The 15,740-nt window shown below is 40.2% G+C and overlaps 1 protein-coding gene across 1 annotated transcript in view; it reads left to right on the top strand.

Annotated features, from left to right (window-relative positions):
- The window catches only part of Oseg2 (intraflagellar transport protein Oseg2), a 33,377-nt gene that overhangs the window by 10,426 nt on the left and 7,211 nt on the right, over positions 1–15,740 (top strand). Inside the window, exons 9-16 of the mRNA XM_074172172.1 lie at positions 115–493; positions 4,787–5,112; positions 5,167–5,444; positions 6,053–6,322; positions 8,583–8,951; positions 12,306–12,603; positions 12,883–13,192; positions 14,906–15,120. Coding sequence (XP_074028273.1) covers positions 115–493; positions 4,787–5,112; positions 5,167–5,444; positions 6,053–6,322; positions 8,583–8,951; positions 12,306–12,603; positions 12,883–13,192; positions 14,906–15,120 — 2,445 coding nt within the window. The remainder of the gene's footprint in view (positions 1–114; positions 494–4,786; positions 5,113–5,166; positions 5,445–6,052; positions 6,323–8,582; positions 8,952–12,305; positions 12,604–12,882; positions 13,193–14,905; positions 15,121–15,740) is intronic.

The raw sequence follows: 15,740 nt of genomic DNA, 5'->3' as shown, positions 1-15,740 counted from the left end.
AAAGGTCTTTCATAAGGTCTTTTCATTTCATTTTTCATTAGGTCTTTTCATTTCTCAGAAGCGAAAGCGGACTTTTTTTGAGTTGCCAACTTCATATTGTGCATTTGATTTCAGGTACTGCAATCAATGATAACGATTTCAACAGAGCAATTTTATTTCTTGAAAGCATGGAGAACTCTCCAGAAGCAGAAGCAATGTGGCACACTCTTTATGTTATAGCCATGAAACATCATAATTTAGCCCTGGCTGAGAGGTGTAGTAGCGCTCTTGGAGAAGTGGCTACTGCATATTTTCTGCACGACACTTCGATGGAGGCTCAGAAATTCGTTGAGAAATATAACGAAAATCCCAATAATTCACCAGATGTTTGGGCACGCCTGTCAATTTTATATGGGGACCTTTCCACGGCTGAAAATATATTTCTGGAACAGGGAAATATCGAAAAGGCTCTAGATATGTACAAGAAGTTGCATAAATGGGATGAAGCTCTAAGGTAATAAACGAGGTTGATTCAAAAAAGGTGAATTTTAATTTTGTTAGAGTTCTATGGGTTTTATGTTCCATGTCACATAACACAATGTCTTTATGTATGAATAGTGATATACGTTTATAATAAAAAGGCAAACCACTGCGGTATTTTGTCATTTATTTGAAATATAACGGTCTCCATTTCATGCACAAATAACAAATTTTTCTCAAAAAATATTCATTCAGTTTCCATTTTGTCCCCTTTGAAGTAGGCCCCCTCAGATATAATACACTCGTGGCAGCATTTTTTCAAGCTTCGAAGCAGTCCTGGAAGCCGCCTCTTCAATCTTGGGAAAAAGTCGCAGGAGGCCAAATGATGTGAATACAGTGGCTGAGGCATGATTATGGTGTTGTTTTTGGCCAAAAAACATGAACAAGCAGTGAAGAGTGAGCAGGTGCATTATTGTAATGCGAAAGCTACGAACTGTTTTTCCACAATACCGGACGTTTCCTTCGTATTGCTTCTCGCAAGCGGCGCTTAACTTCTTGACCGTACCACCAAGTGGCTAGAACTCCTGATGCACTACGCTTATTTTGGTCTTGGCTCTCCTCGGCTTTTCCATTGGAACGATTGCCACACGTTTCATGTTGTCGATGTGCTGGGCGATCGTCACATCTTATCACATCCCCGTGGGTTGGGCTACCTATCGGGCGCGTCCCCAGGTGAGGGATACGGGAACGGCCAGGGGACTGGAGGCCCTGTACGGGAAGTCAATGTGGCCTTACGGACGGGGTCGCCGGACTCCTGGTCAGTGACAGAAATAGGTGGGATGAGGGGAACTAAAACTCCCCAAAAGCCTTTGCAAAACATGCCAATGTGAACCAGCCTACCCAAGCTAAAGTGTAAGGAATCGTGCCGACAGCTGAATGGCCGCTGGGTGACATGCGCTTGCGAACGATCCCGTTGGGGAACTGGGCGAAACCTCATTGCAATCAGCCTACCTCTGGTAATGCGGGGCTCTGCCAGAGACCAACTCTTCCCCTGCTACTTGTGGGAACACACAGGAATGAAACAAACACAAAAACAGAAACAACAAAAACCATTCCCGAGGTTGGACAGAAGTGCTCACCTCAATCTTAGGCGGTGGCTGGGGATGAACAGAAATGTCCACCCAAATCTACCATTTGGAATGAGGCTGGACATAGCAGATCACCTCGTGGTGTAATACAAAGGCCAAGGCGTAAGCGCATTTGCGGCGCAGAGGCCAAAAGGAGAAAAAAAACGAAGGAGGTAGGAGTGGCAGCAACTATAAGTGCACCTTCCTCTTCCTCCACTCCACCTCCAACAGCAAGGGCACTTCCTGTGTCGGGTGTTCAATGTTTGTTTGGCAAAGCGTAAAGCGATGCCAATGACAGGTTCTGGTCAGATGAAACTGCTTGCAGCACCCTCCTTTGCAAGGGAGTCAGCAGTCCAGTGTAGCAAATCCGGAATGGTTTTACTATTATTATTATATATACGTATCCCACTGAAACATCTACGGGTTTATAGCTGAGTCACCAGTAAAATAATACGTCATTAACTGTCTATCAACCCTTGGTAACTGTTAAGTATATAATGAAACATTATATAGCATAAGTTTTTATTTAAGGTATGTAGGTAATACAAAATGGAGTGATCTCTGAATATTCAAAATAAACCGCTGTGATCATACGATGTTCCTTCCAACCAATCACAGCCTTCTGTCAAATATACCGAGACCAATACACCTGCTTTCCGAGGCGACTTCCTTTCCAACCTCTGTGACATGAGTATGGTATGATCTTGGCTCAAGTACCGTTAACAGTGTGTTTCATTTTTAACAATGTTTTCCCTAGTTTGATGAGATATCTAGTGGTGTAACAAGATATCTTACAGTAACCCTTTTGCTATTGCCGTGTTTGTTTTATTCAAATAAAATTTGGCAGCTGCTGTCACCAGATGCGAATTTCTTCACATCAAATTTTGGATTTCAGGCAAGTCCGAAAGATGCTTCAATTCCGCACTAGGAGGAGGTCTTTAGTTGCAGAGAGAAAAGATCTTAAAAATATCGCAGGCACTTCCTTCCAAGAGGTTACTATAGTAGATTTTGAAATAAAAGCTTGTTTATAACCTTCAGAAGAAACTATATTCAATAATGAAAGAAATAAAAGAAGAATATATAACAAAATAGTCAAAGAACAAAAATACAAAAAAAAATAAAATAAAACAATAACCATAACCAAATTTCAAAAAAAAAAACTCAATATTTGTGCCTTGGCCGGAAATTACTATAATATACGAGAATGACGAAATAATCTAACTAAAAAAAATCTGTTTTAAAATCTGTTTTCCGTTAATCAGCTGTCCCCCCCATACGAACGACAACTCTGAGAATTTGAGAAACTTGTGCGAGCTAAGGACTAACGAGGTCTTACCTTTTAACGTGTGATTCCTAACACGGTTGCAGAATCATTCCAGCTTCAACCAGATAAATTCTCTCGAGAAAAATATCTGGTCGAGGCGGGAATCGAACCCACGGTCTTCCGATCGTGAGTCGGGCACACTACCACCGCGGCCAATTCCACAACTTGGCCGATGATTTCTAACCGCAAAATATCTATAAGGCAATTATTCGGTCCACTCTGTATATAAATTTATTATAGCTAACTTCTTTCCAAAATTATAAAATGGTTAGTACACATGCATATTTTACTCACCGCTGCCTTTTTCCTGCTCGTCCCCTATTCAAAACTTTTGCACTACACTGCTCGATTTCCGCTTCAGAATAAAAGACTACCCAAAATCGCGCTAACCGCCTATTTGCAAGAAAAAAAAGTTAAAGATTACACCCAGGAAAACTATCTCCCAAAACAAAATATACCGCCCTTGGTTGACCGTCAAGAGAACCCTTCAAACTTCCATGTTTTTGAACCTCCTCAAAATTCACGAAGACTTACTTCCCAAACAAAAACTTTCGCAGCCCTCTAAGATCGCTGCCTTAAGCGAAGAGCTCCCAGAACCCTCTGTCTTTTCTCCTTTCCAAAGCCAGGAAAATAAAATCACGAGTGTCTCGCCCCTCGCGTTTCTCAAACCGTTATCTCTTCATCGTTGCCCCCGTACGACGTAGGTCATTAAAAACATCTCCGATGAGTTCACAAAACTTTCAATTCTGGGATATTGATATGCCCATATTAACATTTCGAGCTACGTGATAATTATACCTGTCTGGTCATCTTTTCACGCTGATGAATAGTGTTTATCTTAACACTCTCGGACCCTCGGCCATAAGTTAACGTTTTATGAGAGACAGTTACGGTGTTTAAAAATAATCTGAATAACACTAAGATTACACCAGGAATCCAGACCAGAGACAATCTGTTAACTCTTCCTATCGAGGAGAGTCGTCTTTGGCAATTTGCTACCAACTTAGACGTTCCTCGGTAGGAGCCAAGAGCTTTCAATGCTGCTTGACTGTCCGAAAAGATTTTATTGACTCGTGTATGAGGTTGGATTCTTCCAATCTCTCCGCACATAATCCAATAGCGTAAATTTCCGCTTGAAATACCGCATAGGTTCCTAGGCAGGTTGGTATCTCTGTCCTGGGTCTGCGACTGAAAACACCTGCACCAGAACCGGAAGATGTTTTCGGTCCATCTGTGAACCAACAACTATCTGCTCTTGATATTTCCTTCTTCCGGAGGATCCAGTCCTCTCTACTCGGGAACAGTACTTTATAGGGCAGTTCGTAGTTGACAGTTGGAGGCATGAAGTCAGAGGTCATTTCCAGAATACTGTAACTTCCAGTGTTAACCAACAGTATGTTGCACTCTGCATTAAATTGATTTGTGCAATTGGCAATGTGCACAAGTCTATCTAGCCTCTCTCTCCAGAAAAATGTGGAGAGGAGGTGGATCTAGAAGGATATCCATGGCCGCTGACGGTGTGGTACTGATGGCACCACTGATGGCCAGACAAGCCTGTCTCTGTAAGCTAGAAAGCTTCGCCTGGGCCCACGATATAGAGGCGATATGGGGCCCTCATATCCTCCGTTAACGGATGAATTACCTACTCACCCCAGCCAGGTATGGGCACACCGTGAAAGCTGGTACTGATGTCTGAGAACTTTCATGTCGCCAATCCCAAAGTCAGTTTACACCCCGTTGGCCCTTCTGACATAAGCACGCTATAAGGGTCAAGGAGCCAGGTTCCAACCTGTTTCAATTCAAGCTGTAAATCTGTGTTACAGACCTCGTCTGTTTTTGTTTTTCACGGCCTGAAATACGTCAATATTATTCGCAGGTTAGCCGAGCAAAGAAACTATGAACACCTGAAAGATCTGAAAGATGAGCACATGTCTTTGTTATTGCAAACCGGGCAATACGAAAAAGTCGGTCAAGTTTTGGAAAGAGAAAGAAAATACGAAGAGGCTCTGAATATGTATATAAAATCTAATAAGCTTTTAAGAGTACCTAACTTACTTTCTAAACACCCACAACTCTTGAACGATCTAGCAGTAGTTGCAAATGTCCTGAAGAACTTGATAAACCAGGAACTCTTCGAACCAGCAGCTGAGATATATGAAAAGCTAGACAAACCGGACTTAGCGATGGAGTGCTACAGAAAAGGTAAGCGCCAATGTGACCCAAAAAACTCGTTTGGATTTCAACCTTGCCTTTCAGGAAAGGTCTGGAACAAGGCTGTCGACTTAGCGAGAAACGTAAGCCCCGATCAAGTCGTTCAACTTGAAGAAGAATGGGGTGACTTCCTGGTAGAAACGAAGCAAATGGATGCAGCCATCAGCCATTATATAGAAGCCGGTTGTACATTGAAAGCTTTGGATGCAGCTGTTGCAGCTAGACAGTGGAAAAAGGCCGTGCACATCGTAAAAGTTATCGATGATCCGGACACCGTGAAGAAATATTATGTCCTTATTGCTAGTCATTTTTCAACAATCAAGGTATGTTCTTGAATTATTGAATAGAACTAGCCGATAGTTGATGAAAACCCATTGCCAAACTTACTGTAAGATTTTCACTATGAAACCACGACAAGTATTTCGCTACATAATAGCTTCTTCATAAGAATCATAAATCATTTTTAACTTGAAAGTAACGCTTAATTTATCTTCACTATTTGAATTCTTTGTTTTCCGCTCTATTCGCTTTCTGAATTCCTACTCCCCTCCCCGGCCTTTTATATCGGTAACGATCGCTCTCGATTTCTCTAGTGGTTTCGGCACTCGTCTACACTTTTCGCGGCGGCTCGCGGTGAGTCATGTGTTTATTCGCTGGCTGAGATATTAGTCAGGGCCCGCGTCAGATTCGTTATCTAACCTAACCTAGAATTAATCACCTTATTGGACTATAGGTACTTAATCTGTGCTATAGGTAGCAGCCATTGTTTCCAAGGTATACAATGGTTCAAATTGAATCGTTTCCCCTTGAGAAATCTATTGTATAGTGAAAAACTTGTAGCGGATTTGTAAACTTTTCATAAAAAAATGTCACAGTAATCTTTCAAGGTATGATAATTGATTTCAGCCATGATTGAACCTATTTTTTTCAGGAGTACTCCACCGCTGAAAAATTGTTTGCAGCGTGCGGTATGTACAAAGAAGCTGTGGATATGTACAACGAGGCCGGTCTCTGGGATAAGGCGCATGCCATTGCTTCCAAATATCTGGATCACGAGGAAGTGTCCGACATGTATATAAAACGTGCTGAACAATTGGAAGAAGCCGGCAAGTACAGGGAAGCGGAAAAACTCTATTTGTCGGTTGATTCTCCAGATCTAGCTATCGCCATGTATAAACGTGTCGAGCACTACGATAACATGGTAACCTCATTGTCAATTTCATTTTTTATACCTGCCTTAGCCGTACAACTCCACAATCTAGAGGACATTTGTTTGATATCGCTAGAGGTATTTGATTTTCCTACCGCCTATGACCTTGAAAAAATATGGGCGTCGCTTCTACGGTACGAAGCACAAAAGTATTCAAGTGAAAACAAACAAAGTTTACACTGATCGAGTTGAAGATTGGTATAGCGGAAATTACTGTTATATATCCTCGTTAATCCTTAGCTCGCACAAGTTTCGACTTCTGAGGGTCGTCGTTCGAAGGGGTGCGACAGCTAATTAACGGAAAAACAGATTTAAAACAGATATCCTGTTTTGACACGAAGCTTGCTCTAAGAAAGCTATACGCTGTCTGTTTCAAAAATAATATAAATATTTATTTTTCTTGAAAAAATATTCATTTATTCATCAATTTCTATTTTGTCCCCTTCAAAGTAGTCCCTCTCAGATATAATACACCTGTGTCAGCGTTTTTTTCAATCCTCGAAGCAGTTCTGATATGCACATTTTGGTAACAGAAAAGTCACGTGGAGCCAAATCTGGTGTATTCATAAATCAATATAATGACTGATTTTTTTGCTGGTATCTTTTTGGCAACACTGTTTTTGACAGATCACGCGTGAATCGTGTCTTGTGTCATTGTCAAACTTGTTCAGTGTGGTCTATAATTTAACCATGAATCGCTTGCAACGCTTGCAAATTATTGAATTTTCTTATTAAAATTCATACTCAGTGAAGAAAGTGCATCGTGCACTTCTTCCAATGTATGGGCAGTTTCGTCGGCCTACTGAGGGAGCTATTCGGAAACTTGTAATTGAATTTCGAACCCAGTTTACGTTATTGAACATTAAACCACCAACACGCATACGTAGAGTGAGGACCGAAGAAAATATTGCGGCTGTATCCGCCAGTGTTTGCGATGACCGTGAAATGTCGATTCGCCGCCGATCGCAGCAATTGGGCCTTTGTTACTCCACTACGTGGAAAATTTTGCGAAAGGATTTGGGTGTAAAACCTTATGAGATAAAGCTGGCGCAAGAATTGAAGCCACACGACCTCCCGCAACGTCTAACATTTCGTAAATGGGCGCTAGTAAAGTTGGAGAAAGATCCACATTTCTATCGAAAAATTGTGTTCAGCGACGAGGCTCATTTCTGGTTGAATGGATACCTTAACAAGCAAAATTGCCGCATCTGGAGTGAAAACCAGCCACAAGCATTGCAAAAGCTACCGATGCATCCCGAAAAAGTCGCTGTTTGGTGTGGATTATGGATTGGTGGCATCATCGGGCCGTACTTCTTCACAGACGACAAAGGCCGGAACGTTACCGTGAATGGCGAGCGCTACCGTGTGATGATTGACGACTTTTTGTTGCCCAAAATGGAAGAATTGGACATGCCTGACATGTGGTTTCAACAAGACTGTGTCACGTGCCACACGGCACGCGAAACAATGGCCCAATTAAGAGCCGCATTCGGTGAACAGTTTATCTCATGTTTGGGGCCCGTCAATTGGCCGCCTAGATCGTGTGATTTGACGCCTTTGGATTTTTTCTTGTGGGGTCATGATGAGAGTCATGTCTACAGGGATAAACCATCAACGATGTACGCTCTGGAAGCCAATATTGAAGCATTTATACGTGAAATACCGGTCGATATGTTAGAGAGAGTGTGCCAAAATTGGACTTTGCATGAAATCATCTTCAAATATTAAATTATATTGATCGTTCTATCGATTCCAATGAAGATTTCATCAATTTTTTAAATTTGTTTGTGTTGTTTTGAAAATCAAATCCTATACCTCTTAAAAAATCACCCGTTAGTATTATAATACTAAATAATAATAATACTAATACTAATTTAAATGATAAGGAGCGATTAGAAACACTTTTTGAACAACCAGTTGTAACGGTAATAATAAAAGGTATCTATACATTTTTTGCAACTGATATATGATTATTTTAATGATTATTCAACTATCATACTTTGACTCAAACCCTACCACGACCAGAGCATCCCGAGTTAACGTTTCATAACAACCAACAATAAACTAATTTGACATCATGCACTATTGCAACTGTCGAATCAATTTCATTATCATAATTGTTAGAACACACATTACTTAAAATTCTTCTTTCCGAGTGTGTTTACAAACATTCTATGTTACATTAGAATGTATTTTGGAATTATAGAAAATACATCTATTTCATTCAATTTTTTGTAACGTCGTTTTCCAGGTAAGATTGGTGGAAAAATATCATCCGAATTTACTACAAACCACTCATCTACATCTCGGACAGCAACTAGAAAGCCAAGGAAAGTTTCGCGCTGCAGAAATTCACTATTTGGCAGTCAATGAGTGGAAGGCTGCCATGAATATGTACAGAACTCTGGGAATGTGGGAAGAAGCGTACAGGGTGGCCAAACAGAACGGTGGTTCATCTGCGGCTAACCAGGTTGCGTTCCTTTGGGCCAGAACTTTGCCTATCGATTCGGCTATCAAGTTGCTGAACAAGTACGGTATTCTGGAACCTTGCGTCAACTATGCGTGTGAGACGTATCAGTTCGATTTTGCTTTTCAGCTGTGTAAGAATCTGCCAAATAAAGTGAGTATACCACCAAATATTATGTAGAATTATGTTCTACTTGATACAATTGAATTTAAAATTAATGTCCGCCTGACTTTGTACAAGCCTCTTCAGCCAGCCGACCTATAATTGATTATATTTTTCAGGAATTCTCCATTTGAGTTTCAGGTGCCGGATTTTTTGGCTCATACGTACGAGGTCTGTTAAAAAAATAAGGTGAATTTTCATTTTTCCCAGAAAATATTTGTTCATTGATCATTTTCTATTGTTTTCCCATCAAAACAGTCTCCCTCAGATATAATACGTTTGTACCAGCGTTTTTTCCAATGAATTTCATTAGTTCTGACTTCCATTGTCTGATATATAAAATGATTTGAAATCCCTGAAAAACCTGAAAAAGAAGAATTCAAAATTAAAGAAGAAGAATTAAAAGTCAAAGAAGAAGAATAACAATGAGCAACAGAAAAAAAACAAGTATATTAGGCAAAAAACCTTAAATGAAATAATAGTGAAATAGAATACAAGTAAAAAATGGAATAAATTGAACAAAAAAATAAAATTAAATTAAAAATTTAAGAGATTCCAAGCCAAGTTACTTCACGACGTTTCGATTTTTAGTATCCGCATTAGTCTTCGGGTGATGACTCCTTCGAGAGCTGACTATGTATAGGTCATTTGAGTACTTTCACTTATCTCCGCTTCACTGGTTTTAGTGGGAAATGACCGTTTGGCGGGAGTTTGTCATTTTTCCCTTGATTATAGGTTTCCATATGTTGTGTATCTCTACGCTAGCTTGATTGAATACATTGTTGGATAACATGTATGCAGCTTATTTGAATTTCCTCCTAAACCAATGTTCCTCTTTGTGTATGATCTCAGCTTGGGACCATTCGATATTGTGTTGATGGGTCCAAACATGATCTGCTATTCCTGATTTGCTGGTTTCCCCTCGCTGTGTGTTTTTCTTGTGCTCGGCAATGCGAATGTTCAATGGCCTCCTAGTTTCACCGATAAAGGTAAATGCAATTCTTGGAATCGCAGTCCGCGTTTGGTGGCCTGGTTTTCGTGAGGCTGCTACGGATAGTGTTACCGGATCTGAAACAGGTTTTGATGTTGTACTTGGAACGAATTCTTCTCATCCTCTCCGATAATCCTCTGATGTAGGGAAGTGCAAGCACTGGTTGTGACGGCTTCTCTTCCTTTCGGGGCTCCTGCTGTCTTTTAGCCGAAGTCGGTTCCACCATCGCTTTGGAGAAGCCATTTCGTTGAAGATCATTTTTGATGATGTCTAGTTCCTTCTCGAGACCTTCCTTCGTATTACAGAGCCGAAAATCACGGTCTAATAGAGTCTTGATGATTCCTCTTTTAGTCGATTGATGGTGGTTGGATTCGTGGTTCAGATACTGTCCCGTATGAGTGGGTTTTCGGTATACAGACGTTTCCCACTTAGTGTCGGTCCTCTTCTCCAAAACGCCCAAGAATGGTAATTCGTTGTGGATTTCCTTCTCCATTGTGAAAGTGATGGAACGTCTTACGCTGTTGATGTGTTTCAGGAAGGCGTCTAGTTCAGTATTCCCATTGTTCCATTTTATGAAGGTGTCATCAACGTATCTCAGCCAGACACGAGGTTACCTGTGGGCTTCTTCAATGGCCTGAGTTTCAAACCACTCCATATATATGTTGGCTATAACCGGTGAAAGTGGCGATCCTATTGGCAGTCCCTCATCTTGTGTAAAGAATTCGTCCTTCAGTTGGACTGAATACCCTAATTACTTCTATAGGTAAATTCGTTTAATCTTTCAGGTTCCCGTCTTCGAATAGCTTCCTCTGTATCCTTAAAGCAGTTCTGACATGCACTTTTTGGTATGTCCTTGAGCTCTGTCAGCGATTCAATTTTTATCTCCTCAATCGTCGCGAAGCGCCGTCCTTTCATGGGTCTCTTCAACCGTGAGAATAGGAAAAAGTCGCAGGGGGTCAAATCTGGTAAATATGGTGGCCGAGTCATGATTACGGTGTTGTTATTGGCCAAAAAATCACGAACAAGCAATGACAAGTAGGCCGATGCATTACCATGTTGCAAGAAGCATGAATTGTTTTTCTATAATACCAGATAATACCTCTTATTGATCGTATGACCACGTGGCAAGAACTCCTGATGCACTACGCCATGGTAATCAAAAAAAATTGTGAGCTAAACCTTGAAATTTGATTGGGTTCGGCGTGGTTTTTTGGTATTGGCTCTCTTGAGTTCCTCCATTGGGACGATTGGACTTTGGTTTCGATATCGTAACCATATACCCATGATTCGTCATCAGTTATGGCCCTTTTGAGCAAATCTGGATCGCCAACCTTCTGTGAAAAGCTTTCACCACTTATAAACATTTTTCTGTTTCAGAGTACAATCCCGTATACAACTGTCAACATTTCAAGTGTTTTGCAGCACTTAATTCTATTTTGTACACGAATTTGATACAAATTCATTGATCAATTTTTTCGATAGCAGAAAATCGCGGAACACGTAAAACACTTTCAACTTTTGTGTCTCTCACCAACAAACTAAACATGATAAACAGCTGAAAATGTGAACATATAGTCGAGACGAGTGTACCAACTTAAAAAAATCTCTAATTAAATATAAGTATCCCACGAAATTTGAACACTTACCTTAATTTTTCAACAGACCTTATACATATTCAGTAAAATGTCTACATTATTCTGTATTATCAGGTCACGTGTTTCAAACTGCTTTTCCATTTTTCCTTTGATATTCAAAGTTAGTTTATACTTAAATATAATTTAATAGTAAAGACATAGACTGGCTATATTGATTTTGTCCGCCTAGGAGTATACAGACGTTGAAATATTGTTACGGACGAATTCTTTCACATATTTTTGGTACTAGGTGCTATAATACAAAAAAATTTTAGTCCCCATCCCCATCTAGTTATTCACTACTTCGATCTTTGCTTGGTATTGGAATATTTCTTCTGGTTCAGTCTCAGCCAACATTTCACTCTGATGAATTCCAAGATCCATGAAATTCTTCTTCCCGAATTAATTGGCCTGACCTCAAAAATCTTTCATTTTACCTTGTTTTTCTGTCAAGTCTATCTAGAATCTTTTGCTGATTTCATTGAGAGACTCATCTCGTTCCTCTTTTTTCATTTCTAGTTGTAGTTGTCTTAGCAACGTCATTTATTCTTCTTTTTTTCTTCTTTCTTGTTCTTCTTTCATTGACTTCGTCGCTCTCGTATCTTCGTTTTAATTTGTCCGTGTTTCACTATAAACTGATACTGAATCCGGTTGCTTTTCAACCGTTATCCACTATAGTTAGTTGGAAATTATTTTCTTTCAATTTCTGTCATTTTATAGACAACTGAAGTTCATTTGAAGTACGCGATGGCGTTAGAGGACGACGGTAAATTTTCGGATGCCGAAGCTGAATTTCTTCAAGCCAATAAACCGAAGGAAGCCATTCTCATGTATGTTCATGCACAAAATTGGATAAATGCATTGAGAATCGCCGAGAAGCATGAACCTGATTCCGTTCCAGAAGTACTGCAGGCACAGGCCGCGCAATGTTTCAAGGACAAACAATTTCCAGAATTTGAGGTTCTCCTACTGAGAGCCCAAGCTCCGGAACTGATTGTCCAAAAGTACAAAAGCGAAGGTAACACTATTTTGATTATGCATTTGTTATTCATCGTGATAGTAGTTTCTTTCTAATAAAGTGAGAATCGTTTCTTGCTTGCTTTTCACCCTACATTCAACCTAACCTATCATTCTTCTTCTTCTTTATTCTACATTGCTAACACTTCATTTCTTCCACTGTGAACCACAAAACAGTCGACATCCACCAATCATACGCATGTTCTAGAATCATTGCAATCAAGTAATTTATCTCAACAGCAATATGGTTTCTTTAATGTCTATACTTTTTTTGTTCAAGAAATGTGGATCGACGCGTTAAGGGTGTGCAAGGACTACTTACCTCATCTGTATCCAACTTTGCAATCGGAATACAGCAGTTCGCACCACAATAAAATGACGGACGTGAATATAGAAACTCTTCTATCTCGAGCTAATGAATGGGCACTCGCCGGACAGCACAAGCAAGCTGTAGATTGTCTCTTACAGGTCAATACGAGTATCACAGAACCATCTATAGTAAAAAGGGCTTTACTCAGAGCTGCCGATATGGTCAATAAGTTTCTTTTTGGAGACGAAGCCCTGGAGATTATCAAAATATTATCCCCAAGGTAATATAATTTTCATGGGTCTGTCATTGAGCGCTTTCATTCTTTAAATTGAAATGAAACAAATTGTGTGTGAAATAGCATCGACATTTTTTACTCGTTTGATGCCATTGTGTGTGGAATATAACATCTTTCAAATTCTGCCACGGCTTCTCCATAGTAAAAATCAACCAGTAAGTCCACTCCCACTACTTTCATTCATAAATTCACAAAGTTCTCGGTGACCTCGAAACGAAGTGTGGAGCCAATTGACCTTATTAAGTGATGCGACCCCATGGTTGCCAACTGCGGTAAATTAATGACATTTGACATTTGCTAATGAATAAATAACCTATCTTTCTGAGTTCTTTCTGCATTTTCATTTTTGGGACATAATTGAGACACACCATCTTATATTTCTTCATAGCTGATTCTTCATTCTTGAGCCCCAACTTCTATTAGCACGACTGGAAATCTCTTTTCGGCCATATTCTGGAAATCAGTTTCTCATTTACCAAAAATGAAAATGCAGAAGGAACCCAGAAAGAAACCACACGTCGATGGTGTCCAGATCATCCAATTCAGGCCAGAAGAAGTTAGTAATTATCGACCTATATTGCTCGTCGTTAACAGTGATGGCCTACGTCGTTCTCAAAGAAATATGAACCGATGAAACCGGTAGCTCAAAACCCACACCAAGCAGGACTAACGGGGTCTTACCTTTTAACGTGTGATTCCTAACACGGGTTGGACGATAGCAAGTGAAAATAGATCGTTCAGCCTGCAGCTTGAACCACGTCGAACCGCCCGGCTACAGACCTACTATGATGGCAGTTATCCATTGTCAAAGTTCGGAAGTCCCTGTTGGAAGACCCTGTACTTGTGAATGACCAATGGAGAAAATCATTATTATTATATCTCGCACTTCTCATTGGCCACAAACAACTCGATCCCGCAGTAAAACGATATTCATAAAAGAATGTTATAAATATTATACAAGAACATAGGCTTTCACAGCTAACATAATCCGAATTGTAGTACCAAAAGTTTCATCCGTTACTGCAGCAGACATCTTCAGTGGTGTACGCGTAGATTTCAAAAACGAGTAGTATGACTGGGGGAGTTCTGTGTTCACTCGTCTTTATACTGGAAGGTGGCGGTCAGGTTGAGGTGTCCTGATTGGTCCTCACTTATGCTAGGTTGTTATGATTAGTCAACTTTGTTGACAGGTGTATTGTTGGCGGTATGTCGATCGAAGTTGTATTCTAGTTTGGGTCTCACTAAATACCGCATACCAACTTCTGTTGACCCGTACACCTTCTTTTATTTTCTTGAAATTGTTGGTATGCTTATATAAATGTCAATGACCTTCCTAAGAAGCCGTGAGTCGTGATGCGTTGTATTAGAAAGAACAACAGTTTCTTCGTATTTTATCACGTGATCTGTTTCTGCTAGGACATGTAAGGACATGCGAGTGTTGATGCTCCTTTTGGTGATTTACATCCGAACTACCATTCATATTCAATCGTTCAATAATCGTCCGTTTTTTGTTCAAGAATCCGATTCGATCAATATGCGCGGAAAACCTCGTTTCTAATCCAAGTTCAACTTTCAACTCGAAATTGAATTTGTATATATAGGGTATCCCAAAAGCGAATGTCCAAACAAAATGAGGTGATAGAGATTCCACTTTCAACCAAAATGAACCATATGCATTATTATCCGGTTGTTTTGTAGATTAATTGAATCGGGAGAATATACTGTTGCTGCTCAACTATATATTAGCATGGAGATGATGAAAGAAGCAATCGACTCATTTATTGTAGCAGAAGAGTGGGGTAAAGCCAGGAAAGTTGCAAAAGAATTGGAACCAGCATATGAAAGTTACGTGGAAAGTAAATATAAAGATCGTCTTCTGAAAAAAGGAGATGTGGAGCAACTGGCAGATGTAGGTGAGTCGAATAAGTGTCACTATTTTTATTCGGGTTTGAAAGCTGTCGATTTTTGGAATTTCTGACGTTTCGCTGGCGCGAGTGGCTAGCTTCTTCAGAGGTTTATACATCTTGAGTTTATGTCCAATAACAAACTCAAGATGTCGGTTAGTGAGAGGTCTGGGTAGTATGGTGGGTAAGGCAGAACATCGACGCTCAATTCGTTTAACTTTCGGAGGAGGATCGGACCACTTCTGTTGACCAGTGTTGGCTGCTGCTGGCTTAAAAATTACCCACTCCCCATTACAACTCTCATGTCAAAAACTTCAGATAGCAGATGCCGTATTGAAATCTTAGCCAAACAAACACAGCATATTCTTGTCTCAGTTTGTTAGCTCTTTCACGTTTTTTCTTAAACGCTGCACGCCCTGTATAGCATTTGATTGGCGTGTTTTGAGAAACAACACCCTGTATACAAGCAGCCGCTATGTTGTTTTTCTTTTACGTTAGCAGGCATGTTTTTTCTTTAACGCTGCACACACCCTATATACCTTGATGGCAGCCATGTTTTTTTCTTTACCGCTGCACGCCCTGTATATCCAATCATTATTGTTCTCATATCATTCCAAGCGCGTTCGACT

Source organism: Leptinotarsa decemlineata, unplaced genomic scaffold (genome assembly GCF_025532065.1).
Source record: "Leptinotarsa decemlineata unplaced genomic scaffold, Ldec_3_MD MMD2_tig00000035_RagTag_RagTag, whole genome shotgun sequence".
Classification (NCBI taxonomy): domain Eukaryota; kingdom Metazoa; phylum Arthropoda; class Insecta; order Coleoptera; family Chrysomelidae; genus Leptinotarsa; species Leptinotarsa decemlineata.
Note: the sequence above shows the minus strand (reverse complement) of the source record. Positions and strands in the feature narration are given on the sequence as shown.